We start from the raw sequence: 27,889 nt of genomic DNA on the forward strand, positions 1-27,889 counted from the left end.
GATAGTTCAGCTTCCCATCAGTCACGATAAGGGAGCACACTGTCACTGCGCAGCCTCCATGCTGCATATATGCATTGCCATGCAACTTTACTTGGACTGTGGCTGCTACCCAGCTGCAGGAATGTGTATCATTCAGGTTGCCATTCAGGAGCCTGGGAAAGCTGGGTGACAACCCCTTTAGGGCAGTCACATGGCATACCACCCAACTTTCTTCCAGCCGGATATAAGAGTCTGACTGAAGGGGACAACTCAAGGACTTGACATTTTCGGCTTCTCTCTACCTAAGCCTCTTCATATCTAAGTTCAGCATCCGCCTACAGGAAATGTGTGGGTTACAAGGGGACCGGATTTTGGAAATGTAAAATTCTTGGAACGACTGAGATGGATTACCGGGAGAGAACACCCCACCCCCGCACTCTTCAGACAGGTGAAAGGAGGTGAAGAGCCGACGCGAGACGCAATTTACAACAACATGAGGCTGATTGGTTCTGCACCACAGCGAGTAGAGGCGAGAACGCGGCCACGATTCCTGGAAGTCGCCAGGCTTACGAATAATTAGGTGCTGATTTACTGGCCTTCCCCTTCAGCAGCGGGAGCTCATTTTATTGCTGCCCAAGGACAGAGGTGCGATTCTGTTTTATCTGTAGTTTTAACCTCTTAATGACCAGTGCTTCCATTATAAAGGGCACAACACTCTTTAGCAATTTTTGACACAGGATATGTATGGTGTTGGGTGGACAGGGAAGACCATCCCTGTGGTGTCAGAACCGCCGATCAGGGTCTGCAAAGACTTGCTGTGAACACCCGTTATTCACAGGATGGCCGGGCCCAATGGAGGCAGCGACATTACTGCTAACACTATTCACTAAGAAGTGGTTATAAACCTCTTCGGTTGTCTCCTCGGGGTCCCTGGCCGTCTCTGCCTGGCCCTTGATGGACTGCAGGAGCGTTAAAGGGGTTTTCTGAGACTTAAAGGTGTTGTCTGGGCTCAGAGCTGAACCCAATCTGCACCCATTCACCATGAATGAGTGGAGCATAGGAGCTTTTTACGTTCTGATGCTCCCCCTTGCCCTGAGCTGAATCGCTTGCAATCTGGTGACGTACGGGGCTCTGCATGGGTAAGCTAGGCGCAGGCTTCCGCCTAGCAGTGAGCCTGGTGACATCACTGGCGCTAATGGGTGGTCTTTAGCACTGCCCTGTTTACAGGCTAAGGCAGTGTTAAAGACCGCACATTAGGCCCGTTATCCCGCGCGATTCAGTTCAGGGCAAGGGGGTGCATCAGAGTAAAAAACTCTGATGCGCCACTCAGATCGGATTGTGTGCGGGTTCAGCTCTGAACCTGGACAACCCATTTAAATACTGATGACCTATCCTCACACCCGGGGCACCCGCCGATTAGCTTTTTGAGAAGGCACCGGCGCTCCTGTGAGTGCCGCAGCCTTCTCCCTGCTTACCAAGTACAGCGCCATACATTGTATAGTGGCTGTGCTTAGTATGGCGCTCAGCCCCATTCACTTCAATAGGGCAGAGCTGCTCCTAGGCCACATGACCAATGAAGTGTCGTCACTGGCCTCGGGAAAGCTGGAGAAGGCCGCGATGCTACTGTTAGCACAGAAGCCTTCTCAAAAAGCTAATCAGCAGGGGTCTCGTGTGTCGGACCCCCACCGATCAGATCAGTATTTAAAGGGGTTCTGCAGTTTGTTTTAACTGATGATCTATCCTCTGAATAGATCATCAGCATCTGATCGGCGGGGGTCCGACCCCCGGGACCCCCGCCAATCAGCTGTTGGAGAAGGCAGCGGCGCTCCAGTAGCGCCGCGGCCTTTTCACTGTTTACCGTCAGCCCAGTGACGTCACGACTTGTATTAACTGTCCTGGGCGCAGCTAAGATCTGTTCCCTTGAATGGAGATTAGCCCCGCCCACACTAGTTGTGACGTCACTGGGCCTGCGGTAAACAGTGAGAATGCCACGGCGCTACTGGAGCGCCGCTGCCTTCTCAAACAGCTGATCGGCGGGGGTCCCGGGGGTCGGACCACCGCCGATCAGGAACTGATGATCCATCCAGAGGATAGATCATCAGTTAAAACAAAGTGCAGAATCCCTTTAAGTCTTGGAAAACCCCTGTAAAGCAGAAATGTCAGAAGACGTTACTGCAGACTTGGGACCTGTGTTGTGCGCCTTCAGAAGAAGGTGGGTGGTCATTAAGGGATTAAAGACAAATCCTGACCAACTCAAAGAAAAAAAAACGTTCGACCAGAACAGCGGAGCTCAACATTATTAATATATTCTTGTATACTGGCCGATGTAGGCCAAGCAGACACTCACATGTAACATGTATGTCAGGGGCTTTCTCCGCATACATGCTAAACGTGAGCACTGGCAAAGTATAGTCAGGGGGAGAGCAGTCAAGCCGCACAGTACAGCAAGGGTTAATAGTTTCAGGTTGCAGGAAAGCTCCACTATATTACACAGAAAGTCAGGCAAACGCTGATACCTCCTGAGAAGTGGGATGTCGTGTTCCCTTATCCCAGCCATATGTGCCCGGTCACTCTCCAAGGTAGTCCATAGGAGATGAGGAAAGTCAGACATTCCCTCGCAGACTCTTTGGGCAAATTCTTAGGATTGGTTAGACCCCCGTCGATCAGGCATCTATGCAATCTTAATAGATACTTCACATTTTACTCATAGGAAATAGCGTGCACAGGCCCATGGTCCGGGGTTCTCCAGCCGCCCCATCCACTGCAATTCTACAAAGAATAAAAGGACGAGGCTCACCCCCGGGTTCCAGAACAGCTCTGCAAACACCACCAAGTCTGCTGAGGACAGGGTCAGCCCCATGTTGGCAGCCGTGATGGACAATACAGCGACACAGCTCTTCTCTGAAAACTGGAATTTTTGGCAGAGAGCTTGGCGATCGGCTGAGGGGGTGGTTCCATCGATACGGATAAAGCCAACGTTCTACAAGAAATGAACACGTGGCCGGGATTAGTGCAGAACTGGAACGTGTGGCTCGTAACGGTGCAGGCCGTTCATTCACATACAGACAAATCTTGACATTCCATAAGGTAAAACTTCATTTCTGCACTGACGAGTGAGGCCTTGTTCTCAGTATGTTGTATTTTACACGTAGGGCAACTGAAAATCATGGATCACTATACAAGTCCCAGAAATAATGCCATGCCTGCACGCCGACTAACAGAACAGAGCAGAGACTCGGGTCACCTTTTTCCCCAGCTCTTCACAGACATTGTCCAGGACCAACTTGTGATGAGCAAACACCAGGAACTTCTCTCGGCCGCTCTCCAGCAGATCCAGGATGTATTCTCTGCAGATGTCCAATGAAGACAATAATTATCCCCCAGAAACAAGATGTACCACAGGTTACATACACAATTAATCTGCATTACATTACTTATCCTGCATTACATCCTGTATTATACTCCAGAGCTGCACTCACTATTCTGCTGGTGCAGTCACTGTGTACATACATTACTTATCCTGAGTTACATCCTGTATTATACTCCAGAGCTGCACTCACTATTCTGCTGGTGCAGTCACTGTATACATACATTACTTATCCTGTACTGATCCTGAGTTACATCCTGTATTATACTCCAGAGCTGCACTCACTCTTCTGCTGGTGCAGTCACAGTGTACATACATTACTTATCCTGTACTGATCCTGAGTTACATCCAGTATTATACTCCAGAGCTGCACTCACTATTCTGCTGGTGCAGTCACTGCGTACACACATTACTTATTCTGGGTAGTGCCATCCTTTCACCAGGGTCTGTATGTTAATCTAATGTAGAGAGATGTATCTGTCCCCTCCTCCCTTGCATTAGATACAGCGCCGGCTGAAAAGTCACTCACATTACAGATCGGATCTTGGCTTCGGCAGTTCTGTTGTAGAACAGGAGAAGAGCTTCTTTCTCTTGGACTTTCTGTAATAAGGAAAATAAAACAGACATTACTGGGGCGCTGCTGTAATCGCGCAGCCGACAGAGGGTGCCCTCCTCCTGATGCACCACTGCCCAGGAAGAAGCATGGAGATGTGTAGACTATACTGCAGGCACATACACTACTCACAAAAAGTAAGGGATATTTGGCTTGTGGGTGAAATTTCAGGAGGAACCTAAAATGCCCTCTGACCTTTACAGGTGAACTTAAGGTGACCTTCTCTAACCTTCTAAATGCACATGTCCAACTCTTCAATGTTTCAGGACTTTTTGCACAACTTGCTGTTCTCTAACCAGGCACATTTAAGGAAGGTGAGAGGCACCCAAGTGTCATGTCAGGCCATTCGAAAACGTTTACATCAGCGTGGTCTGCGAGCTAGATGACCACACCACCAGGCGTCATCGTCTTGCATGGGCCAGGGAGCATCTACGAGGGACCAGTGGACCTCACTGCTGTTTTTCACTGATGAAAGTTGATTAACGCAGGGCAGAAATGATGGCCGCCAACGCGGTTGGAGATGTCAAGGAGAGCGCTATGCGTGAATAACATCATTAATCCAGTCATTGTGCTTCTGCAGGAACAACACAGGCCTAATGTCATCTTCAAGGAGGACAACGCGCCAGCTCATCGAGGTCGCATCATAAGGGAACGGCTGCTGTAGACTGGGAGACCTCAAATGGAGAGGCCTGCACTTTCTCCAGACCTGAATCCCAATGAAAACCTATGGGATCAGCTGAGTCGCTGTGTAGAGGCTCGCAACTCTGTACCCCAGAAACCGTAATGACCTGAGGGTTGCCCTTCCAGAAGAGTGGGGTGCCATGCCTCAGCAGACTATAAGTCGACTTGTGAAGAGCAGGAGACGTCGTTGTCATTCTGTAATGGATGCTCAAGGCCACATGACAAGTTCTTGAGACACTGACATTTTGTGGCGGTATACCCAGCACCGGTGTCTGTTTTTGTTTCGATACATTGTTTCAGATGAGGAAATCACCATCGCTGCTTCTACTTAAATGCCCGACTTTCATGATATAATATCACTGGAGCCGAAACTTTTTACATTTTGCATAAATTTCACCCGAAAGCTAAACATCCGTAACTTTTTGTGAGTAGTGTATAAAAATGGAAGTCCACTAGTTCGGCATGTGGTAGTCTGCCGTTTTCTGTATACAGCTCCAAGGCAGACCATGGTGTCTCCGTACAGCAAACAGACCCTGTGTAGTTTGATCTTGTGTCCTCCCATTATACCTCTCCCCTACTGCATAACCAGTGAATGTATAAGTGTAGTAGAGATGAAAAAAGAAGGGAGTTGGCTGCAGGATTTGACTACACAGGGCCTGTTTGTAGTCTGTTACCATGGAGACAAGGAGATCTGCATAGGTTTTAAAGCACTTTCTATACCGTTCCACATTTTGTAGCACATGTTGCAGACTGGACGTTTGGTGTGTCAGTCGTAAACTCACGCTTTTGAAGCCTTGCGCCATCTCTTTAGCCGCTGCAGCTAACGCGGCTTTAGTCTTCGCATTGATGCCCTCGGGGGCGATGACCACCATTTTGCGCTGTTTGGCGGGCAGCTGGGAGAGGACCTCAGACTTGAGTCGTCTAATCATTATGGACTCTTCCAGCAGGAGCTTTAGCTCATTCATATTAGAGGACCCGGAGTAATCCCAGCCCCACGGCATCTGGATAGGAGAAGACATTTACATTTCCCGATCACAGATATCCGCTCTTTTTTCCGGGTCACATGACACTTACCTGTTTAGCGTCACAGTAACGGACTCCAAAGTCGTGGAAACGGGGGAAAAAGTTGGGTCTAACAGCGGCGATCTGGGTGTACAGCTCGGCAGGCCTGGACATGGCCGGAGTGCCCGACAGCAGGACGACTCTCTTCGCATTCTGCCACAAACAAGACAGTGATGACACAACCCGCTGGAGAAGGGGTTAATATTAACCCTCGCAGTGTCCTCTTCTGCCAGTCAGGAGTGTTGGGGCAGTAATGGCAGCCATACTGGTCGTCACTCAGCTTTTCCAGACACATATTGTACAAACTAAAGAAGGCAGCAGGTTTGGTATGGTAGGAAAGCTGACAGGCGACAACCCCTTTAACAGCAGTAATGGCGGCCATATTGGTTTCTCACCCAGCTTTACCAGAAACAGATATACATTTCAGTTCAAATGTCAGAGGTTTTGTGATTTACACATAGACTATGGGGGTCAATTATTAGGACTGACGTTTTAGACGCTGGTCTTAATAAAGCCTTATAGCTGGCGGTGGATCTGTCAGTTATGAAGAGGTGCCGGCCTCTATATAGCTTCGGCGGTTCCACCGCCGCTTCTAAATGTAAGCCAGCTTCCGAGCGGTCTTACATTTAACCCTTTTTCTACGCCGGCTCGTCCCCTTCCCCACCCACGCCCCCTTTTTTTAGACCTGGCGTGAGCGGGGAGAAGCCTCAATCTGCACCTGAAATTTAGGCGTAGTTCAGCTTGATAAATGACCCCCTTTGGGTTTCATATCCTGGCCAGTTTTAAAACCCTCAGCCACGATTTGGATTTTCCTGTTTTCTGTGTGAGCAGGCAAATGTAAACAAGAAGGTGCATATTCACTAGTGGCAAGCAGAGCTCTTGAAAAAGGTTGAGAAATTGAAACACAGAGTATATCAGGAAGTTGCTGAACTCTCCACTCTACAGCGATGTGATAAATGGCCCTGGTGACAACCATCTGCTTTTCATGGAAATAAAGGTAATGTGTTAGGCCCCTTGCAGACGAGCGTGTCCGGATTAGGTCCGGATGCGTTGCGTCTGCGATCAGGGAGAAGGTACGCAATTGTGTGCAATGCGTTTTGCACGCGCGTGATAAAAAAACTGACTGTGGTACCCAGACCCGAACCCGGACTTCTTCACTGAAGTTTGGGTTCAGGTTAGGTATACTGTATATTTTATTATTTTCCATTATAACATGGTTATAATGGAAAATAATAGCATTCTGAATACAGAATTCTTACTAAAATGTAGACTGAGGTGTTAAAATAAAAATAACTTGCCTGTTCCACTTGATCGCGCAGCCGGCATCGTCTTCTTGCTTCTTTTAGCACCTGCAAAAAGGACCTTTGGTGACGTAATCGCGCTCACCACGTGGAGATCCTTCTATCTTCATTCAGCAGGACCTGCGCTGACGTCACCACGTGGTGAGCGCGATTACGTCATCAAAGGTCCTTTTTGCAGGTCCTGAAAGAAGAAGCAAGAAGACGATGCCGGCTGCGCGATCAAGTGGAACAGGCCAGTTATTTTATTTTTATTTATTTTTTAACCCCTGCATCCCTAATTTACTTAGCATTCTGTATTAAGAATTTTATTATTTTCCTTTATAACCATGTTATAAAGGGAAAATAATACAGTGACTACACTTTAATGGGGTCCAGGGTTGCTCATCCCTATCATCTCCTAGCAATCATGCGTGAAAAATCGCACCGCATCCGCACTTGCTTGCGATTTTCACTCTTCTACGGGGCATGCGTTGCGTGAAAAACACAGAATATAGAGCATGCTGCGATTTTCACACAACGCACAAGTGATGCGTGAGAATCACCGCCCCACTGAAGTGAATGGGTCCGGATGCAATGTGTTCACCTCACGAATTGCACCCACGCGGAATTCACGCTTGTGTGAAAGGGGCCTTATTGGAGAATGACCTATTGTTTAAAGGGGTTTTCAGAGACTTAAATACCGATGACGCATCTTCAGGATAGGTCATCAGCCGCACTTCAAATAAACAGAATATTGATTGACGCATAAAAACTGGAGTTTTTCTATTTTATTACTATACGGGGTGGGAATCCGACTCCAAGTGATTACTTCCAGAGTGCCTAAATGCTGTTAAGAACAGCTCAGACAAAATGGCCGCCCCATAATCATGTTCTGGAAATAGAATTCAAATTGAATGAATGAAAATAAGAACAGATTAGGAAAAAAAAAAAAAAAAAAAAAAAAAAAAAAAAAAGAAGGATGTGTGCCGCCACTAACTGGTATTAACTTGCAGAAAAACATTTCAGGAACACATGCTTTATAAGGGTTGTCACAGCTCCGCCCCTTTCAGCAGAATAGACTGTAAGACCCCATGCACACGACAGTGTCCATTTTGTAATACGGATGCGGTCTGTGTGCTTTCTGCATTTTTGATGGGTCTGTATTTTGCGGACATGTTCTATCGTTTTGTGGAATGGACATATGGATGCGGAAATCACACAGGTGATCCATGTGCTTTCCGCATTCCACAAAGAGATAGAAGATGTCCTATACTTGGCTTGAAGTAAGTGGGTCCCTAAAAAAAAAAAAATGCAGGTGCAACACAGACCGCATCTGCATTTTTCAGATACGCAATTTGCCGACTGCAAAACGGATACGGTCATGTGCATGGGGCCCAACACAAATCCTCCGCCATTTTTTTCTGAGCAGCTTTACCTGGGACCATATGTATTTACTATATACATCCAGTACAGCAGAGCTATATGCTCGGGTCATGGTGGCGAGTACCTTTAACAAGGGCATGGCGGACTTACATCTGGCCGTCTTCACGTTCTTCAGAAAATGAGATTCATCCTTGAAAGAAAAAAATAATAATAATATTCAGAACTAGTGACCAAGCCAAAAATTCCCATCAGAAGGGTCGGCCATGACGAGCACTCACTATAATAATGACTTTGAAGCTGGAGGTGATGCTCTTGTCCATCTTCCCGAGGAGGTCGAAGCTGACAATGTTGATGAGGCCGGCGGAATGGCTGTCACGACCTGTGACTATGACATTGATGCTATCTGACCTGACGGACGGCAGCCATCTGTGGAAAGCCTATGGAGGGGGTGAAGTTTGAGCACAGGGACAAGATCTCAGACCTGCACATGTGTAATTAGATAATGCCCTGATTATATACAATCAGAGTCCGGCCGCGCTGTCCCGCCATGCACAGGCTGCAGATTGACACCTGAGGCCATGCTGAGAGTTCTGGCTGGGAGAAGGGGCACAAATCTGCCACATTCACAGACCGGACACAGAACTGCTGCAGAGATCATCTTCACAACATGTCATACTGAACACCCCTTACCTCAGCCCAGGTAAACCGGACAGACGAAGGCGCCACAACGAGCAGCGGCCACTCTTTTCTGTAATAAGCTGCGATGCAGATGGCCTGGATGGTCTTCCCCAGGCCCATGTCATCAGCAAGGAGCAGACGGCCCTCCCGAGAGATGGCAAAGCTGGAAAGGAGAAGGATTAGGAAACCATTAGATCTACTCAAACCATGAACTTGGGGAAAATGTAAGCGGGTTGTCAGAGAATTAAAGGGGTTGTCAGAGTTGCAATTTCTATTAGGGGCAACTGCAAGGATATAGTTAAAATACCACCTTCCAGAAGCTCCCCTGATCCAGCGCAGTCAGTGCAGCCAGTGACATCCCGTCTATACTGCTGCAGCCAATCGCTGACCTCAGCCGGGCACGGCTCATGGCCTCGATATTTATATACAGACGTGGACAAAATTGTTGGTACCCTTTGGTCAATGAAAGAAAAAGTCACAATGGTCACAGAAATAACTTTAATCTGACAAAAGTAATAATAAATTAAAATTCTATAAATGTTAACCAATGAAAGTCAGACATTGTTTTTCAACCATGCTTCAACAGAATTATGTAAAAAAATAAACTCATGAAACAGGCATGGACAAAAATGATGGTACCCCTAACTTAATATTTTGTTGCGCAACCTTTTGAGGCAATCACTGCAATCAAACGCTTCCTGTAACTGTCAATGAGACATCTGCACCTCTCAGCAGGTATTTTGGCCCACTCCTCATGAGCAAACTGCTCCAGTTGTGTCCGGTTTGAAGGGTGCCTTTTCCAGACTGCATGTTTCAGCTCCTTCCAAAGATGCTCAATAGGATTGAGGTCAGGGCTCATAGAAGGCCACTTTAGAATAGTCCAATTTTTTCCTCTTAGCCATTCTTGGGTGTTTTTAGCGGTGTGTTTTGGGTCATTGTCCTGTTGCAAGACCCATGACCTGCGACTGAGACCAAGCTTTCTGACACTGGCTAGTACATTTCTCTCTAGAATTCCTTGATAGTCTTGAGATTTCATTGTACCCTGCACAGATTCAAGACACCCTGTGCCAGACGCAGCAAAGCAGCCCCAGAACATAACAGAGCCTCCTCCATGTTTCACAGTAGGGACAGTGTTCTTTTCTTGATATGCTTCATTTTTTCGTCTGTGAACATACAGCTGATGTGCCTTGGCAAAAACTTCGATTTTTGTCTCATCTGTCCACAGGACATTCTCCCAGAAGCTTTGTGGCTTGTCAACATGTAGTTTGGCATATTCCAGTCTTGCTTTTTTATGATTCGTTTTCAACAATGGTGTCCTCCTTGGTCGTCTCCCATGTAGTCCACTTTGGCTCAAACAACGACGGATGGTGCGATCTGACACTGATGTTCCTTGAGCATGAAGTTCACCTTGAATCTCTTTAGAAGTCTTTCTAGGCTCTTTTGTTACCATTCGGATTATCCGTCTCTTAGATTTGTCATCAATTTTCCTCCTGCGGCCACGTCCAGGGAGGTTGGCTACAGTCCCATGGATCTTAAACTTATGAATAATATGTGCAACTGTACTCACAGGAACATCTAGTTGCTTGGAGATGGTCTTATAGCCTTTACCTTTAACATGCTTGTCTATAATTTTCTTTCTGATCTCTTGAGACAGCTCTTTCCTTTGCTTCCTCTGGTCCATGTCGAGTGTGGTACACACCATATCACCAAACAACACAGTGATTACCTGGAGCCATATATATAGGCCCAATGGCTGATTACAAGGTTGTAGACACCTGTGATGCTAATTAGTGGACACACCTTGAATTAACATGTCCCTTTGGTCACATTATGTTCTGTGTTTTCTAGGGGTACCATCATTTTTGTCCATGCCTGTTTCATGAGTTTATTTTTTTACATAATTCTGTTGAAGCATGGTTGAAAAACAATGTCTGACTTTCATTGGTTAACATTTATAGAATTTTAATTTATTATTACTTTTGTCAGATTAAAGTTATTTCTGTGACCATTGTGACTTTTTCTTTCATTGACCAAAGGGTACCAACAATTTTGTCCACGTCTGTATATCCAGGGCAGTGAGAGTGCAGCTGGTGGCGCCCTCCATGGAGCTCCTAACTGCTCAACTTCATGCCAAACAAGTCTTCTGGAATCAGTGAGGCCATCACGGTTGCAGACTTGTCTTCTCCAGACCTGATCGGTGACTGCAAAGATCGGCAGAGGAAGTGATGGCTGCAATAAAGTGGCTGCTGATTGGTTGCCTCACTGTGCTGCCAGTACCAGCGTGGCAGCAGAGACGGATGCCCAGGAGAGTGGGCACAGGGTCTGTCTGCTGCTGGACTGTGTAGCACAAGGGTATCTGGATCTCAGAAAGGAGGACGACTCCACTAAACAACCAAGTTGCATACTTACTGGCACTTACCTCACCCCCTCCCTCTGGAAGAGCATCAGGCTGCTGACCAGCTTGGAATCCACTGCAGACAGGTCTACGTCTGGGACCTCGGGGCGACTTACAGATGTCTTCTCAAACTGAGAGGCAAATGCTTGTACCACGGGTCTGGGGAGCGGCTCCACCTCCACCTGCTGTATCCTTAGTGAGGCCTCCACTGCAAGAAATCATAGGAGAAGGTTCAGCTCCACCGCCGCACCCCGAACAGACAATACTGTCATTTAAAGGGGCGGTTCACCTACATATATATGAAGCAAAATCTCATTATGGGGTCTAACATGGGGTCTGGCATACCATGGCCGCTGCCAAAATGCTTTTCCCCTCTCAGGTGCCAGACCGGAGATGAGCAGGGGAGTCGTGTCTGACAGACTGGCGACCATGTGCAAAACAGTTCACATCTAGAAAACAATCTGCCTCAATCGGGTCTTAATCCCAAGGGTTAAAGGGCACCAAGATGATCGCAGAGAAGGAGCAGGAGGCTTGTCAAGACTAAACTGCACCATTAACTACAGACCTGATTTCATTCTGGATCGATTAATCTTATAATATATATTTTTTTATAGGTTTTGCAGTTCAGTTTTTCAGATAAGGAGCACCAAATCTGGTGTTCTTCACACAGCCCCACTAGGGGGCGCACTATGTGTACAGGTTTATACAGGTGCCACTAGAGGAAGTTCACAACATAGAGATTATACAGGGGAAGCTGACCACAGATCTACACAGTTACCACTAGGGGGAGCTCAGTACATACAGATCTACACAGCCACCACTGGAGGGAGCTCACTGCATACAGATTATACATCCACCACTAGAGGGAGCTCACTACATACAGATTATACAGTCACCACTGGAGGGAGCTCACTACATACAGATTATACAGCCACCACTAGGGGGAGCTCACTACATACAGATTATATAGCCACCACTAGGGGGAGCTCACTATATACAGGTTATACAGCCACCACTAGAGGGAGCTCACTACATACAGATTATACAGCCACCACTGGAGGGAGCTCACTACATGCAGATTATACAGCCACCACTAGAGGGAGCTCACTACATACAGATTATACAGCCACCACTAGAGGGAGCTCACTACATACAGATTATACAGCCACCACTAGGGGGAGCTCACTGCATACAGATTATACAACACTAGTCACTTCCCCATAACATCACATGGAGGCGCTAAAGGATAAAAAAATGGATTACAGTGTGTTACTACTACATTTGGCTGATATCCCTACTCATATTTCAAGGGTCTTTAATGGGTGGGACACTGATTTACAGCATAGCTACCTATAGGTGGCACTAGAGAGACAGTTTTCTTTCTCATACCATCTCCCAGGATGCACTGCCTGCAAGTCTCCCTGGACATCTGGCTCTGACCTGTGGTGTTTTATTACCAGCTGAAGTCAACTCCACCGCGCCAAGTCCCCTCTACTACTTCTTACATCAGGCATTCAATATACTTTTATATTAAAGCTTTTTATCATTTTCAAGAGCTCTGCTTGCTTACATCAAATGATACAATCTGCTATCCTGCCTAGACAAGTGTCAGTCTTCACTGCAGTTCCAGCATTCTATTTTTGGACAAACCTGAAGTCCTATCCGGATAAATCTAGGCAGCTAAGCACAATCCTCCTTCATTTCTAGATTTTCCCTGTTATTCTATTCTCATTAACCAGGAGGTTCAGGATGAGCGGTACTACAGCTCTTGCCAGGCGCATTTGGAGTGGCTGTTATAACACAACGGAGCTATAATCACTCCCATCGTTGGCTATGCCTGGAGAAATACGCGGTGAAACATCCTTCTCATTGGCCGCTCGGGTTTTTGCATCAAGCACAGCAAGTGCTGAGCAATGGCTGCCTTCTCCCCGCTTATCGCAGCGCCGCTGGTTCCTTTTACAACCTGAAGGCTGAAGCGTGTCAGTCACAAACCTCCTAAAACAACAGCGAGAAACGTCCAGCTCCAGAAACAATAACTCGATCCCTCAGCAGAGAGACCGTCCGTCTCTGCAGCCAAATTCAGACTGGTAGTCGGGTACTTAAAGGGATATTACACCTGAAGTCAACCAACATGACCACCTTATCACCCAGCGGCCTCAGCACCCTAAATGGTTACTGCAGGTGATGGAGCTCTTCTGCTCTCTGGTATCAGCTTGAGGATGACTGTAACTGCAATCCATCATTCCCTGGTACCGGCCATGTCAATCTCGGGTGATGCCTACTATAGGACAGCACAAGGCAATCTATTGCTCCCAGGTATCAGCCACTGCAGGCTAGCACTGTTCAATGGGAACGCCCTGCCCCCCATTAACACTACTCTATTGCCAGGATCCCCCGTATATATATGGCCGACACCCGCCACCCCTTTTATAACGCTCCCGCACTATTATAAGCTACTGGGTGTCAGGCTCCTCCACAGGATGACTCTGTTGTCACTGCCCTTTCAGATCAGCATGGATGTCCAGATGTGCGCGGCGCCCCCCCCCCCCCCCCCCCCCCCATTATAACCGTTCTCCATCCTCTATCACATTGTGATTGTGCTGTAAGCCGCTAATTAGCTAATCGGACACCGTCACACTGTGGCATTCTATATTCTCCCGACAAGCCCTGGAGGGGCGTCCTCCCCATATCCAGACCTGACAGGACCTCAGCTCCTTGAGGACGTTCTTCCAGGACACCATTATTCATTACATTACTTGGCAACTGGGACAAGAGCTGCGACATCTGCCCGCCATGTTTTACGAGGGTCGCAGCTTCTAGCTATTTAGAGGGGTACTGCCGCCATGACAAACCGATTGGTACTGCATCGGGTCTATGTACTATTCATTTTTGCAGTATACACTGATCAGCCATAACAGTAGCTCACTGGCCGAATACTGTGCAGCTCCTTCTCTGACCCGCGAGGCCTGGACTCCACAAGACCTCGGAGGTATCCGGTGGGATCACATCCTGTAACTTGCTCAGTGCGGCCTCCATGGATCCCATGAATGATCGTTTGGAGATCTGAGAATCTGGAGACGTCATCATCTTCATCTCTTTGTCATGTTCCTCATTCCTGGACAGCTTTTGCAGTTTGGCAGGGGTATTATCCCGCTGAAGGTGGGCGCCGCTACCATGAAGGAGGGGTGATTGTCTGTACAGTGGTGAGGTAGGTGGTACATGTCACATCCACATGATGCCAGGATCCAAGGTTTCCAGCAGAACATGGCCTACAGCCTCACACTGCCTCCATTTTCTCCCCATAGTGCACCTGGAGCCATCTCTTCCTCAGGTAAGTGACGCACACACACCCAGCCGTCCACATGATGTAGCCTGATTCATCAGACCAGGCCGCCTTCATCCCATAGTGCACCTGGTGCCATCTCTTCCTCAGGTAAGTGACGCACACACACCCATCTGTCCACATGATGTAGCCTGATTCATCAGACCAGGCCGCCTTCATCCCATAGTGCACCTGGTGCCATCTCTTCCTCAGGTAAGTGACGCACACACACCCAGCTGTCCACATGATGTAGCCTGATTCATCAGACCAGGCCGCCTTCATCCCATAGTGCACCTCGTGCCATCTCTTCCTCAGGTAAGTGATGTATGATGTAACGTGATAGATCAGACCAGACCGCCTTCATCCCATAGTGCACCAGATTTCTAGCAGATTCTCATAGTTTACCTGGTGCCATCTCTTCCTCCGGTAAATGATGCACACGCACCAGGCTGTCCACGTGACGTAACATGATTCATCAGACCAAGCCACCTTGTTCCATTGCTCCAGTGCCCATTGTAGGTGCCTTTTGGAGTGGACAAGAGTCAGCATGGGCACTATGACTGGTCGGTGGGTATGCAGCATCTCTGTCCTCTGTATCTAGACACCTTCCTACCATCACCAGCAGTGATGTCAGCAATCTGCTCTACAGCAGCCCTACTAACGGGCATATGGATAACCTGCACCCCACAGACATCAATGAACCTTGGGCTGTCAGGACCCGGTCTCATACTGTCTCCTCTCGGACTTATTTTGGTAGGTGCTAACTACAACATACCATGAACCCCCCACAAGGCCGTCCTGGAGATGCTCTGACCCAGTCACCTAGACCTCACAATTTGGCTCTTGTCTCTCAGATCCTTACATTTGCCTTGTTCACATGGTGCATTATACAGTGTTTCCTGCCCCCTGAAAGGCACCGCTGTCACCCGATTCTCAATGTTGTTATCTACTTCACCATTAATGCTATGGCTGATCAGTGTACATACATCTGAGCTTCAGATTCCCTGCCCTCAGTGTGCTAGGTATGATTTACTGTGACCTCTGAAGACGACCACCACGAAAACCCATAGGCCACACTCATTCCATCACTGGTAGAGTCGGCCACGTCTCAGCCCTCACAGTAAGCACAGCGATTCCCCACCTGCTTCTCATAAACCTGAGATTAGACCGGTCTATGGCTGTAGGGCACCTAGCTTCAGCAGGAGCTCTCCCCCACTGCACAGTAAGCACTGCTCATGAAGCTCCATACATGCAGAAATAGAAGGGATCAGGAGGAAGCGGACCTTCTGCATGAAGACTGACCAGCACTGGTTACTTAAAGGGGTATTCCCATCTTAGACAATGGGGGCGGATATGCCATTGTCCGATCGGTGCAGGTCCCACCTCTAGACCTGCACCTACAAGCAGAACAGAGAAAGTTGGAGGGCGCACTTTCTATGGAGCCGACAAAAAAAGCCAAGCACTGGCTCGGCTATTTCCTTCGTGCCCCATAGAAATGTATAGGAGCTTTGGCCGCGCATGCGCGGTGCGCTCCCATTCGCTTCAATGGGGGAGGCGGGGAGCTGCGCCTGGGTGGTGGATGGACCCCGGGAAACCTGGGGTCCTCCAGCCACAACTCTCCCTGGCTCTGTTCTCCTTGTAGGTGCGGGTCCCAGAGGTGGGACCCCGCACCTATCAGACAATGGGGCCATGCCCTAGCGATATGCCCCCATTGTCTAAGATGGGATAACCCCTTTAATTCATGTCTAGGTTTACTGCTGTACACTTCTAAATGCCGAACAAACAGCTACGTAGAGCCTGCGTCTCCAATTGTGTATTCGGGGGTCTTACCAATGTCCCAGGCTGGCGTTCTACTGGTTTCTATTCACACACAGGCAGGAGGAGAAGTTAGCTACTTCCTCCTGCACCCCTAGGTGACCATGAAATAATTTTTCTTGAAAAACAACGGAATACGAGAAATAAGGCCCCTATCCCAACCGCCCCAGGGCCCTGAGGTCTAACATGGCCAGCAATGGGAAGCGTCAGACACCTTTCAATCCACAATTCCTACAGAAACGCACCAGGTGATGATATAAACAGAAGTCGTCTCATAAGCAGGAATCACAGATCTGCAGGAGAGGCACTTCTGAGGTCTCCCAGAGCAGAAGTCATCTCCTGGAGGAGCAGCCTTCAAAGAAAACAGATGGTTGATAATTAGAGGGAGCGCTTACTCAGTTGTTGGTAGTCCTCCAGTAGAAAGCTCCATTTTCTGGTTTTCGTGTCTGTAATGAAATAAGAATTTTAGAGAAAAATAGGACAAAATCCAAGATGTAAACCCATAAAAATGAGCATCGACACAAGCTGTGGCAGAGGAGCCATCACGTCGTATAGGACTGTGCCCAAATTATCTTACAGACCGCTCCTGAGGAAATGAAGCCTAAAAGGGTTGTCCAGAACTTGGACGGCTTATCCTCGGGATGACCCCCTCCCTCCACCAGTAGAGCAGGAACTACAGCACCACTCACTGTGTAGTGACGGAGCTGGTACCATTCACTTCAATGGAAGCTGCTGCAGTTATCAGACTCGACCACTACACAAACAGCCCCCACTGATCTGATATTGATGGCCTATCCTGAGGATAGACTATCAGCATCAAAATCCTGGACAACCCCTTAAAGGCAATGTCTACCTTTGCAGTGAGTTTTAAAAATTATTTTCATACCAAAAGTCCTGAACTGCTGTTAGAGTGACACTTTAGAAAACATTTTGACAAGTCATAGCAACAAAAGGTTTTAATCGGTGAGTGTCCAAGTGATGAGACCCTGGCAATTGCTAAAAATAAGGAATTGGGAGTGCTGCTCTTCCTTGCTGCTGAATATTGAGGCCATATTCATCTCCTTCCCCCTCTGGCAGCTAATAATATAGTCCCTTCCTACTTCTTCTGGAGAAGGGATCTGCTCAGCTGTACTGCAGGGGCTCAGAGACCGGCTGTAAGGAGAGTGACTGAGCATGTGTGACCACCACTCGGAAGTGCACATTGCTATACAGTGTACACCGGGTGGCGCCATAGTTTTGCATTTATTTTTATTTATGCGACTTATGAAAATGTGGGCACTGTAGGATATGTTAATTAGGTGGGTGACAGATTTATAAAAGAGAGTCACAAAAACAGGCGCGATATTACTCCAGTAACATTTCTAGTAAAAAATTGCCAAATCTAAAGGTGCGCCAAATTTGTCAAAGTGCAACCTACAGATTTGGCGCAAATTATAACAACGTGGACTCAAGCAAAAGCAACTTCAAAATCCCCCTTGTGATATAATACGATGGGACCTAATTTGCATAAGCCGCTTTCGGGGTATTTTACCACTATTTCTATAACCTCACTGACCCCCCCCCCCCCCCCCCCGACATTTCTCTTCCGTTTCGCTGCTCCGTCTCGTCCGCTGCTTTTCTTGACATTTACACGCAGGTTTTTTTTTTCTCTTTCTGAAAGATGAAGCATCTGAATTTCCCGCTGTCTGACAGGTCTCCTCTAACCGCGGCACAAAGGCTCCAGACGAGACGCGGCTGAAATGTAAAGTGCGGCCGCTTCACCCCTGGTCTCAGGTCACGTCTCGGCTGTTCGCCGCCGTCTCGGGAGACTTGCCTTCCTTTCTGCATACATGGCATTCCTCCGTCTCATACATTATTCCTCTGACCTGACAAGGCTTTTAAAATGGACAAAACCAGAATTCCCTGATCTGTTTAAGTCGGTGGAGCTCCGAGCGAACATCTATTGGGGGAGGGGGGGGGGACTCATAGACCTCAATGGTCTGGAGACAAATGATGAAAGGCACTGATCCAAAGGGGCGGGGCTTTGTTAACTTTCATTAACGCCGTAAATTACTGCCGGTATGACCTTTTACAGCAGTCATTAAGGGGTTAAAGAGAGAACCAAAAATACTGTTCCTGTCCCCCCCGATCGTGCTACAAACACAGCTGCCTCCATTGCTCCGGGATCGCAGGTCACATGACCATGCTGCTGGGCGTAACTAGACCGGCACAAGTAATAAAAAATCTTAAAAATTATACTGGTTCTCTTAGTTATATCTGTTTCTGGAAAAAAAATGGGTGCCAGATATGTCCGCCATGACAGCGTAATCACCCACCTTTCCTGGAGTCCTTGGTCTTCAGCAGCAGGATGTGCAAGGAGATTGGAATAGAAGAACCAATATAGCAGTAAGGGCTCATTCAGATCGCCGTAAGTGTTTTGTGGTGCGCAAATTGCAGATCCGCTCCACATGCGTTTTGTATTCTGCGGAACGCACAGGGCCAACGCTGTATAGAAATGCCCAAGAATGGGATGTGCTGTATATTATTTGCGGGGTCGCGGAAAGGAACTACGGTGTGCTGTCCGCATCTTTTGCGGCACCATTCATTCCGCAAAATTGCAGAACGGATGCAGACCCAGTTATATGGTCGTGTGAATGAGCCCCAAGGCCGCCATCCAGCTTTCCCAAACAGTCTCTTTTCAGTGCAGTAAGGTGGATGACAACCCCCATCGGAGCCGTTATTCCTTGAAACTTGACTCACACAGTGGGTGTTGTCATCCAGCTTTCCCGGACTCCTGATATCCTGGTCTGGAGTCTTAGGCCCCTTTCACACGGGCGAGATTTCCGTGCGGCTGCAATGCGCGAGTTGAACGCATTGCACCCGCACTGAATCCCGACCCATTCATTTCTATGGGGCTGTTCACATGAGCGGTGATTTTCACGCATCACTTGTGCGTTGCGTGAAAATCGCAGCATGCTCCTCTTTGTGCGTTTTTCACGTAACGCAGGCCCCATAGAAATGAATGGGGTTGTGTGAAAATCGCAAGCATCCGCAAGCAAGTGCGGATGCAGTGTGATTTTCACGCACGGTTGCTAGGAGACGATCGAGAGTGAGACCCGATCATTATTATTTTCCCTTATAACATGGTTATAAGGGAAAATAATAGCATTCTGAATACAGAATGCATAGTACAATAGCGCTGGAGGGGTTAAAAAAAAAAATAATAATTTAACTCACCTTAGTCCACTTGCTCGCGCAGCCGGCATCTCCTTCTGTCTTGATCTTAGCTCTGTGTAGCAACAGGTCCTGTTGCTACACACAGCTAAGATGAAGACAGAAGGAGATGCCGGCTGCGCGAGCAAGTGGACTAAGGTGAGTTAAATTATTATTATTTTTTTTAACCCCTCCAGCGCTATTGTACTATGCATTCTGTATTCAGAATGCTATTATTTTCCCTTATAACCATGTTATAAGGGAAAATAATACAATCTACACAACACCGATCCCAAGCCCGAACTTCTGTGAAGAAGGTGGGGTTTGGGTACCAAACATGAGCGATTTTTCTCACGCGAGTGCAAAACGCATTACAATGTTTTGCACTTGCGCAGAAAAATCGTGTGTGTTCCGCAACGCACCCGCACATTTTCCCGCAACGCCCATCTGAAAGAGGCCTTAGGCTTATTGCACACGAACGTGTGCGCTCAGTGGCTGTATTTGCGGGTCCACAAATCTGGAGATGCAGAATGGAAGCACGCAACCCTACGGAGGCACTACGGAGTGCTTCTGTGGGGTTTCATCCCGTACTCCGTTCCGCAAAAAGATAGAACATGTCCTATGATTTTGTGGAACAGCCGGATCGCGGACCCATTAAAGTGAACGGGTCCATGATCCGCTGCGGCTTCCTCGCGGTGGGTGTTCGTGCGGGCCCAGCACGGCCACAGGGCGCACATGTTCGCGTGCAAGAGGTCTTAGGACGCCTTCACATGCCGCAGATTTTGTTGCAGAACATCCCACTGTTGTAATCCATGCGTTTTCAGCCCCATTCAAATGACTGAACTGATTTTCAGGCGCAGATTTTTTTGCAGCAAAATCGGCGGCGTGTGAGGGCGCCCTAAGAAGGTTGGTGACCGTCCCTGCTGGTGACATAATGTCGGCTACATTGGCTCCCACCCACTTTTCCCAGACTCCTGAAACACTGCAGAACTAGTGATTATGCAGGACTCTGGGAAAGTTGGGTAGTAGTCCCTGTGGGCACAAGAACCCAATCACCTCCTTACCGTAGTTGCGGGAGCTCATCTGCTTGAACAGGCCGATGACTTCCACGTGATACCCGATGTCCACCTCAAAGCGGGAGCGAGACACCAGCAGGCACTTGCCCTTTAAGGTGGCGCTCGGTCTCTGCCAGTTGTTGCACATGGCCAAAAGAGCACCGACGGTGGTGCCCCCACTGGCTGTGGAGATTAGTGCCGGGATATCGATGTCCTCCATTCCTTCCAGGGGTTTTAGGGCAACGTTCTGCAGCCTCTGGACCTCGCTCACTGCAGACAAACAGGACGGTCGTGTAAGACTGTGTTCACACCACGCATATACTGTACATCAAGACCGCAGTAATCAGTCACACAGAAGCGGTACGGGAAATATTTCAGTTCAATATACACCGCAGCAACGCAAGTATCGCTGACCGAGCCGACAGCTGAAGCCGGGAGACATTGCCGTGCAGCTTTGGATGTAACTGGAGTATATGGTACGGCAAGTACACATACTTACTCAGACTCGGGTAATCTTCTATCCCGAAATTCCACATTTTAGTTGCAGGATCTAAAAGAAGAACAGAGCGCCCATTATAAACACGACTGGACTGCGGCCGCAGGTGTGTGGCGTACGGCAGCTGGGCCGCAGGTGTGTGGCGTACGGCAGCTGTGGTGGGGGGAGGGGTCTAAACTTTCTATCAGTCCTTCCAGTGGAGAAGACTACAGTCCGTCTCTAGTCCGAAAGGGCTGACAACAGAGGACAACAGATTGCATCCGCTGCAAATTAGGTAAAAGTGAAGATTTCCTGCAATGTCTACTGATATTACCAGACTTTAAAGGGGTTCTCCAGGACCATCATCAATAAGCGATCGGTGGAGTCCAATTTCCAGCACTCCCACCAAATAGCTATTTGAAGGGGCCGTGTCCCTCAGGTGAGCGCTGCGGCCCCTTCGTACTGTACCAGGCACAGCGCCATTCATTGTATAGTGGCTGTACCTGGTACTGCAGCTCAATCCCAATCACTTGCACATGTGAACGAAGGACGTGACGTCATTGACTGAGGAAGAGGCCACAGCCATAACCTCAATACCACAGCCCCTCCCAAACGCTGATTGGTAGGGGGACCAGGAGCCGGACCCCCGCTGATTAGATATTGATGACCGATTCTGCGGACAGCTACTCAATATTTAACTAGTGGAAAACCCCTTAAATAGGACACTACCCACAGACAGGATGCACTGAGGGGCTACATCACTGACGGGGAGTCCGGGCCTCATTAGGTGCAGCGTTAAAGTCAGTGAATAATGCTAATTTTCAAGATCACTGCTTGCTGTCAGTAAATGAAAACATTTTTGTTCACAGCCAGTACCCAGTCCACAGAGTGTGCATGTACCCGGGTGTGCTGGATGACTAGATATGCCGGAGTATCAGATCTCCGACCTAGACTATTGGATGCCAGAAGATGACCACCCGCCATGAGGTGCACTCACCGTAATTTTTGCTGGGGATCCCTTTGAAGAGGCAGATGAGTTCTGCGTTATATCCGACCTCGACCCGGAACCTCTCATCGCCATGTTTGACGCATCTCCCTTTAATGGCGGCTGCAGCTTTTTTGACAGGAGCGGCCTCTGAGCTACTAGCGCTGCCCATCATCTCCCTCCCGTTTGTCCGTGGCACTGGCCCCGCGGCCTTCCCACCGGAGGTTGTTGTCCCCAATCCATAAAACTTAGAAGCGGTACTTGGGCTCTTCACTGGCTCCGCCCCAGCTTTCCCGGATCCTGAATGGATATCGTACATCTGAGGGGAAGCACCATGAGGTTTGGAGGAGCCTTGGGGAACGTTTTTGGTCACCTCAGGCTGAAATGTCCAGCCAGCAGTTATACTAGAGCCCACCCTTGCTGGAGCGGTGGTCTGCGGTTTATTACCCGCCATGTACTCCTGGGCGGGGCCGGCTGCGGTATAATCCACCCTTGCTGGAGCGGTCGTCTGCGGTTTATAACCCGCCGTGTACTCCTGGGCGGGGCCGGCTGCGGTATAATCAACCCTTACTGGAGCGGTGGTCTGTGGTTTATTACCCGCCGTGTACTCCTGGGCAGGGCCGGCTGCGGTATAATCCCCCCTTACTGAAACGGTGGTCTGCGGTTTATTACCCGCCGTGTACTCCTGGGCGGGGCCGGCTGCGGTATAATCCACCCTTGCTGGAACGGTCGTCTGCGGTTTATAACCCGCCGTGTACTCCTGGGCGGGGCCGGCTGCGGTATAATCCACCCTTACTGGAGCAGTGGTCTGCGGTTTATAACCCGCCGTGTACTCCTGGGCGGGGCCGGCTGCGGTATAATCCACCCTTACTGGAGCGGTGGTCTGTAGTTTATTACGCGCCGTATACTCCTGGGCGGGGCCGGCTGCGGTATAATCCACCCTTACTGGAGCGGTGGTCTGCAGTTTATTACGCGCCGTATACTCCTGGGCGGGGCCGGCTGCGGTATAATCCACCCTTGCTGGAGCGGTGGTCTGCGGTTTATAACCCGCCGTGTACTCCTGGGCGGGGCCGGCTGTGGTATAATCCACCCTTACTGGAGCGGTGGTCTGTAGTTTATTACGCGCCGTATACTCCTGGGCGGGGCCGGCTGCGGTATAATCCACCCTTGCTGGAGCGGTGGTCTGCGGTTTATAACCCGCCGTGTACTCCTGGGCGGGGCCGGCTGCGGTATAATCCACCCTTGCTGGAGCGGTGGTCTGCGGTTTATAACCCGCCGTGTACTCCTGGGCGGCAGCAGTGGTTTGCATAGTTGGCGGATTCTTGACATTATTAGAGGCGTTTCCAGTTGTACCGTATTTAAAGCTATCGACCTTCCCGGCTTCTTTGGCGGTCGGCTGCACATTTTGCAGGTGGTTGCCCCCGGTTGGCTGAGGCTTGGTATTATAGATGGCGGATGCGTTCTGATTAATTCCGTTTTTCTGGGTGGCGAGTCTCTCTGCTCTCCGCGCCAAAGCCTTCTGCCGGTTCGCCTCGATCCTCCTCTTCTGCTCCTCGGTCAGACAGGTGGACATTGTCATGGATTTGACCCCCGTCTAAAATCACCTGCCAGAAAACAGAGAACGGTCAGTCACCGCGCACGGTGCTATCATTAGGCCCTGGGTCTATGGCGGCTTTATGCCCCAGCATTGTCACACTTTGTATTCGGAATAGATCAGAGCTTGAAGCTGGACAAGAGTGGGTGGAGCTACCAGTGGCAGCACACTGTGTGGGCGGGGCCATGTGCCTCCACTGGCGGCGTACTATTGTGACAGATCAATATCAGCCCCCAATTCAACCGCCGCCGCTATTCATTTAAAGGGCCATGCACTACTAAATACTGAGCCGATGAATAGTATTAGTTGCAGACGGATTTCCACATAATCTAAAAATAAAACTCTGATGGAAATCCCAGCTTGTCCCATCGTTATATATACGGTAGCTGCTTATATGTGGCGCAATGGCGGACAGCTGACGTCATCCCGCCCAGCCAATCAGGACACACCAACTAGTAAGACACAAGCCTATGTTACAGGGGGAACAGTAAGACACAAGCCTATGTTACAGGGGGAACAGTAAGACACAAGCCTATGTTACAGGGGGAACAGTAAGACACAAGCCTATGCTACAGCGGGAACAGTAAGACACAAGCCTATGCTACAGCGGGAACAGTAAGACACAAGCCTATGCTACAGCGGGAACAGTAAGACACAAGCCTATGTCACAGGGGGACAGTAAGACACAAGCCTATGTTACAGGGGGACAGTAAGACACAAGCCTATGTTACAGGGGGAACAGTAAGACACAAGCCTATGTTACAGGGGGAACAGTAAGAGGGGGAACAGTAAGACACAAGCCTATGTTACAGGGGGAACAGTAAGACACAAGCCTATGTTACAGGGGGGACAGTAAGACACAAGCCTATGTTACAGGGGGACAGTAAGACACAAGCCTATGTCACAGGGGGACAGTAAGACACAAGCCTATGTTACAGGGGGAACAGTAAGACACAAGCCTATGTTACAGGGGGAACAGTAAGACACAAGCCTATGTTACAGGGGGAACAGTAAGAGGGGGAACAGTAAGACACAAGCCTATGTTACAGGGGGAACAGTAAGACACAAGCCTATGTTACAGGGGGGACAGTAAGACACAAGCCTATGTCACAGGGGGACAGTAAGACACAAGCCTATGTCACAGGGGGACAGTAAGACACAAGCCTATGTTACAGGGGGAACAGTAAGACACAAGCCTATGTTACAGGGGGAACAGTAAGAGGGGGAACAGTAAGACACAAGCCTACTGTTACAGGGGGAACAGTAAGACACAAGCCTACGTTACAGGGGGGACAGTAAGACACAAGCCTACGTTACAGGGGGGACAGTAAGACACAAGCCTACGTTACAGGGGGGACAGTAAGACACAAGCCTACGTTACAGGGGGAACAGTAAGACACAAGCCTACGTTACAGGGGGAACAGTAAGACACAAGCCTACGTTACAGGGGGAACAGTAAGACACAAGCCTACGTTACAGGGGGAACAGTAAGACACAAGCCTACGTTACAGGGGGAACAGTAAGACACAAGCCTACGTTACAGGGGGAACAGTAAGACACAAGCCTACGTTACAGGGGGAACAGTAAGACACAAGCCTACGTTACAGGGGGAACAGTAAGACACAAGCCTACGTTACAGGGGGAACAGTAAGACACAAGCCTACGTTACAGGGGGAACAGTAAGACACAAGCCTACGTTACAGGGGGAACAGTAAGACACAAGCCTACGTTACAGGGGGAACAGTAAGACACAAGCCTACGTTACAGGGGGAACAGTAAGACACAAGCCTACGTTACAGGGGGAACAGTAAGACACAAGCCTACGTTACAGGGGGAACAGTAAGACACAAGCCTACGTTACAGGGGGAACAGTAAGACACAAGCCTACGTTACAGGGGGAACAGTAAGACACAAGCCTACGTTACAGGGGGAACAGTAAGACACAAGCCTACGTTACAGGGGGAACAGTAAGACACAAGCCTACGTTACAGGGGGAACAGTAAGACACAAGCCTACGTTACAGGGGGAACAGTAAGACACAAGCCTACGTTACAGGGGGAACAGTAAGACACAAGCCTACGTTACAGGGGGAACAGTAAGACACAAGCCTACGTTACAGGGGGAACAGTAAGACACAAGCCTACGTTACAGGGGGAACAGTAAGACACAAGCCTACGTTACAGGGGGAACAGTAAGACACAAGCCTACGTTACAGGGGAACAGTAAGACACAAGCCTACGTTACAGGGGGAACAGTAAGACACAAGCCTACGTTACAGGGGGAACAGTAAGACACAAGCCTACGTTACAGGGGGAACAGTAAGACACAAGCCTACGTTACAGGGGGAACAGTAAGACACAAGCCTACGTTACAGGGGGAACAGTAAGACACAAGCCTACGTTACAGGGGGAACAGTAAGACACAAGCCTACGTTACAGGGGGAACAGTAAGACACAAGCCTACGTTACAGGGGGAACAGTAAGACACAAGCCTACGTTACAGGGGGAACAGTAAGACACAAGCCTACGTTACAGGGGGAACAGTAAGACACAAGCCTACGTTACAGGGGGAACAGTAAGACACAAGCCTACGTTACAGGGGGAACAGTAAGACACAAGCCTACGTTACAGGGGGAACAGTAAGACACAAGCCTACGTTACAGGGGGAACAGTAAGACACAAGCCTACGTTACAGGGGGAACAGTAAGACACAAGCCTACGTTACAGGGGGAACAGTAAGACACAAGCCTACGTTACAGGGGGAACAGTAAGACACAAGCCTACGTTACAGGGGGAACAGTAAGACACAAGCCTATGTTACAGGGGGAACAGTAAGACACAAGCCTATGTTACAGGGGGACAGTAAGACACAAGCCTATGTTACAGGGGGAACAGTAAGACACAAGCCTATGTTACAGGGGGACAGTAAGACACAAGCCTATGTTACAGGGGGAACAGTAAGACACAAGCCTATGTTACAGGGGGAACAGTAAGACACAAGCCTATGATACAGAGGGACAGTAAGACACAAGCCTATGTTACAGGGGGACAGTAAGACACAAGCCTATGTTACAGCAGGAAAGGATTAGCAGCCATTACTGTATATTCCCCATCACACAGGACAGTCACATCTGTATCCTGCAGTTTAAACATTATCCCCATATACACAGTACTACTACTCCCAGCAGGCGGGTAGGTGACCAGCACTGCACCTCACTGTAACTTACCCGCCATCCCCTATGACATAACATCAACGGCGCTGCGAATCTGTAACCATGACGTCATCGTTCCGCGACCGCAGAAGTCTAGAGGCGCCTGAGTGACGTCACCGAGACACCGGGCGCCATGATAGCTGCTGGCAACTGCTGCAAGTACCAGAGGAGAAGAGGGCAAGTCTATGTGATGGGTGTCCGTGGTAGAGCGTCATTATACGGGGCGCATGGAGATGGCTGAGCAGCGCAGTATCACAACCAGATACCTGGGCTCAGCAGACGTCCGTGGTAGTCTGAGATACAGCCTCTCAACTGCACAGTATCACACCATAGGGTTATATACAACAGCTCCAGAGACAGGGGATTAGATACTCAGCTCAGCAGACAGTGTCATACATGATAGGAACAAATAAAGATGGTCAGTCAGGAAAGGCAGCGATGCCCCCCTGAATACTGCTAAAAAAAAATGTTTTCCCCCCCACACATGATAGGATTAGATACACCAGTCCGGCAGACGGTATCGCACATGATAGGATTAGATACACCAGTCCAGCAGACGGTATCACACATGATAGGATTAGATACACCAGTCCGGCAGATGGTATTGCACATGATAGGATTAGATACACCAGTCCGGCAGACGGTACCAGGTTTGGATACATCAGCTCTGCAGACTCAACGCCAGGGATCGGGTACATGGCGACGCTCGGCACCTGCCCGCATTGTGTGGGTTTCACTATGGAAGGTGATTGGTCACTGATTGTATCTTCAGTCCTTTCAGGTGGTGTCCTCATTCTAGGAC

At 49.0% G+C, this 27,889-nt stretch overlaps 1 protein-coding gene across 1 annotated transcript in view; it reads right to left on the minus strand.

The window, feature by feature from the left end:
• SMARCAL1 (SWI/SNF related, matrix associated, actin dependent regulator of chromatin, subfamily a like 1) overlaps window positions 1-27,191 on the minus strand; it is a 32,419-nt gene extending 5,228 nt beyond the window's left edge. The window contains exons 1-14 of the mRNA XM_044304064.1: window positions 27,103-27,191; window positions 22,295-23,886; window positions 21,322-21,372; window positions 20,832-21,092; window positions 16,971-17,021; window positions 11,463-11,646; window positions 9,056-9,206; window positions 8,644-8,802; window positions 8,490-8,555; window positions 5,715-5,855; window positions 5,423-5,641; window positions 3,876-3,946; window positions 3,224-3,326; window positions 2,777-2,959 (exon numbers count right to left, since the gene is read on the minus strand). Coding sequence (XP_044159999.1) covers window positions 2,777-2,959; window positions 3,224-3,326; window positions 3,876-3,946; window positions 5,423-5,641; window positions 5,715-5,855; window positions 8,490-8,555; window positions 8,644-8,802; window positions 9,056-9,206; window positions 11,463-11,646; window positions 16,971-17,021; window positions 20,832-21,092; window positions 21,322-21,372; window positions 22,295-23,861 — 3,207 coding nt within the window. The 5' untranslated portion in view covers window positions 23,862-23,886; window positions 27,103-27,191. The remainder of the gene's footprint in view (window positions 1-2,776; window positions 2,960-3,223; window positions 3,327-3,875; window positions 3,947-5,422; window positions 5,642-5,714; window positions 5,856-8,489; window positions 8,556-8,643; window positions 8,803-9,055; window positions 9,207-11,462; window positions 11,647-16,970; window positions 17,022-20,831; window positions 21,093-21,321; window positions 21,373-22,294; window positions 23,887-27,102) is intronic.
• Between the last annotated feature and the right edge of the window lie 698 nt (window positions 27,192-27,889).

The sequence above is a fragment of the Bufo gargarizans genome, chromosome 8 (assembly GCF_014858855.1).
Source record: "Bufo gargarizans isolate SCDJY-AF-19 chromosome 8, ASM1485885v1, whole genome shotgun sequence".
NCBI classification, from domain to species: Eukaryota; Metazoa; Chordata; class Amphibia; order Anura; family Bufonidae; genus Bufo; species Bufo gargarizans.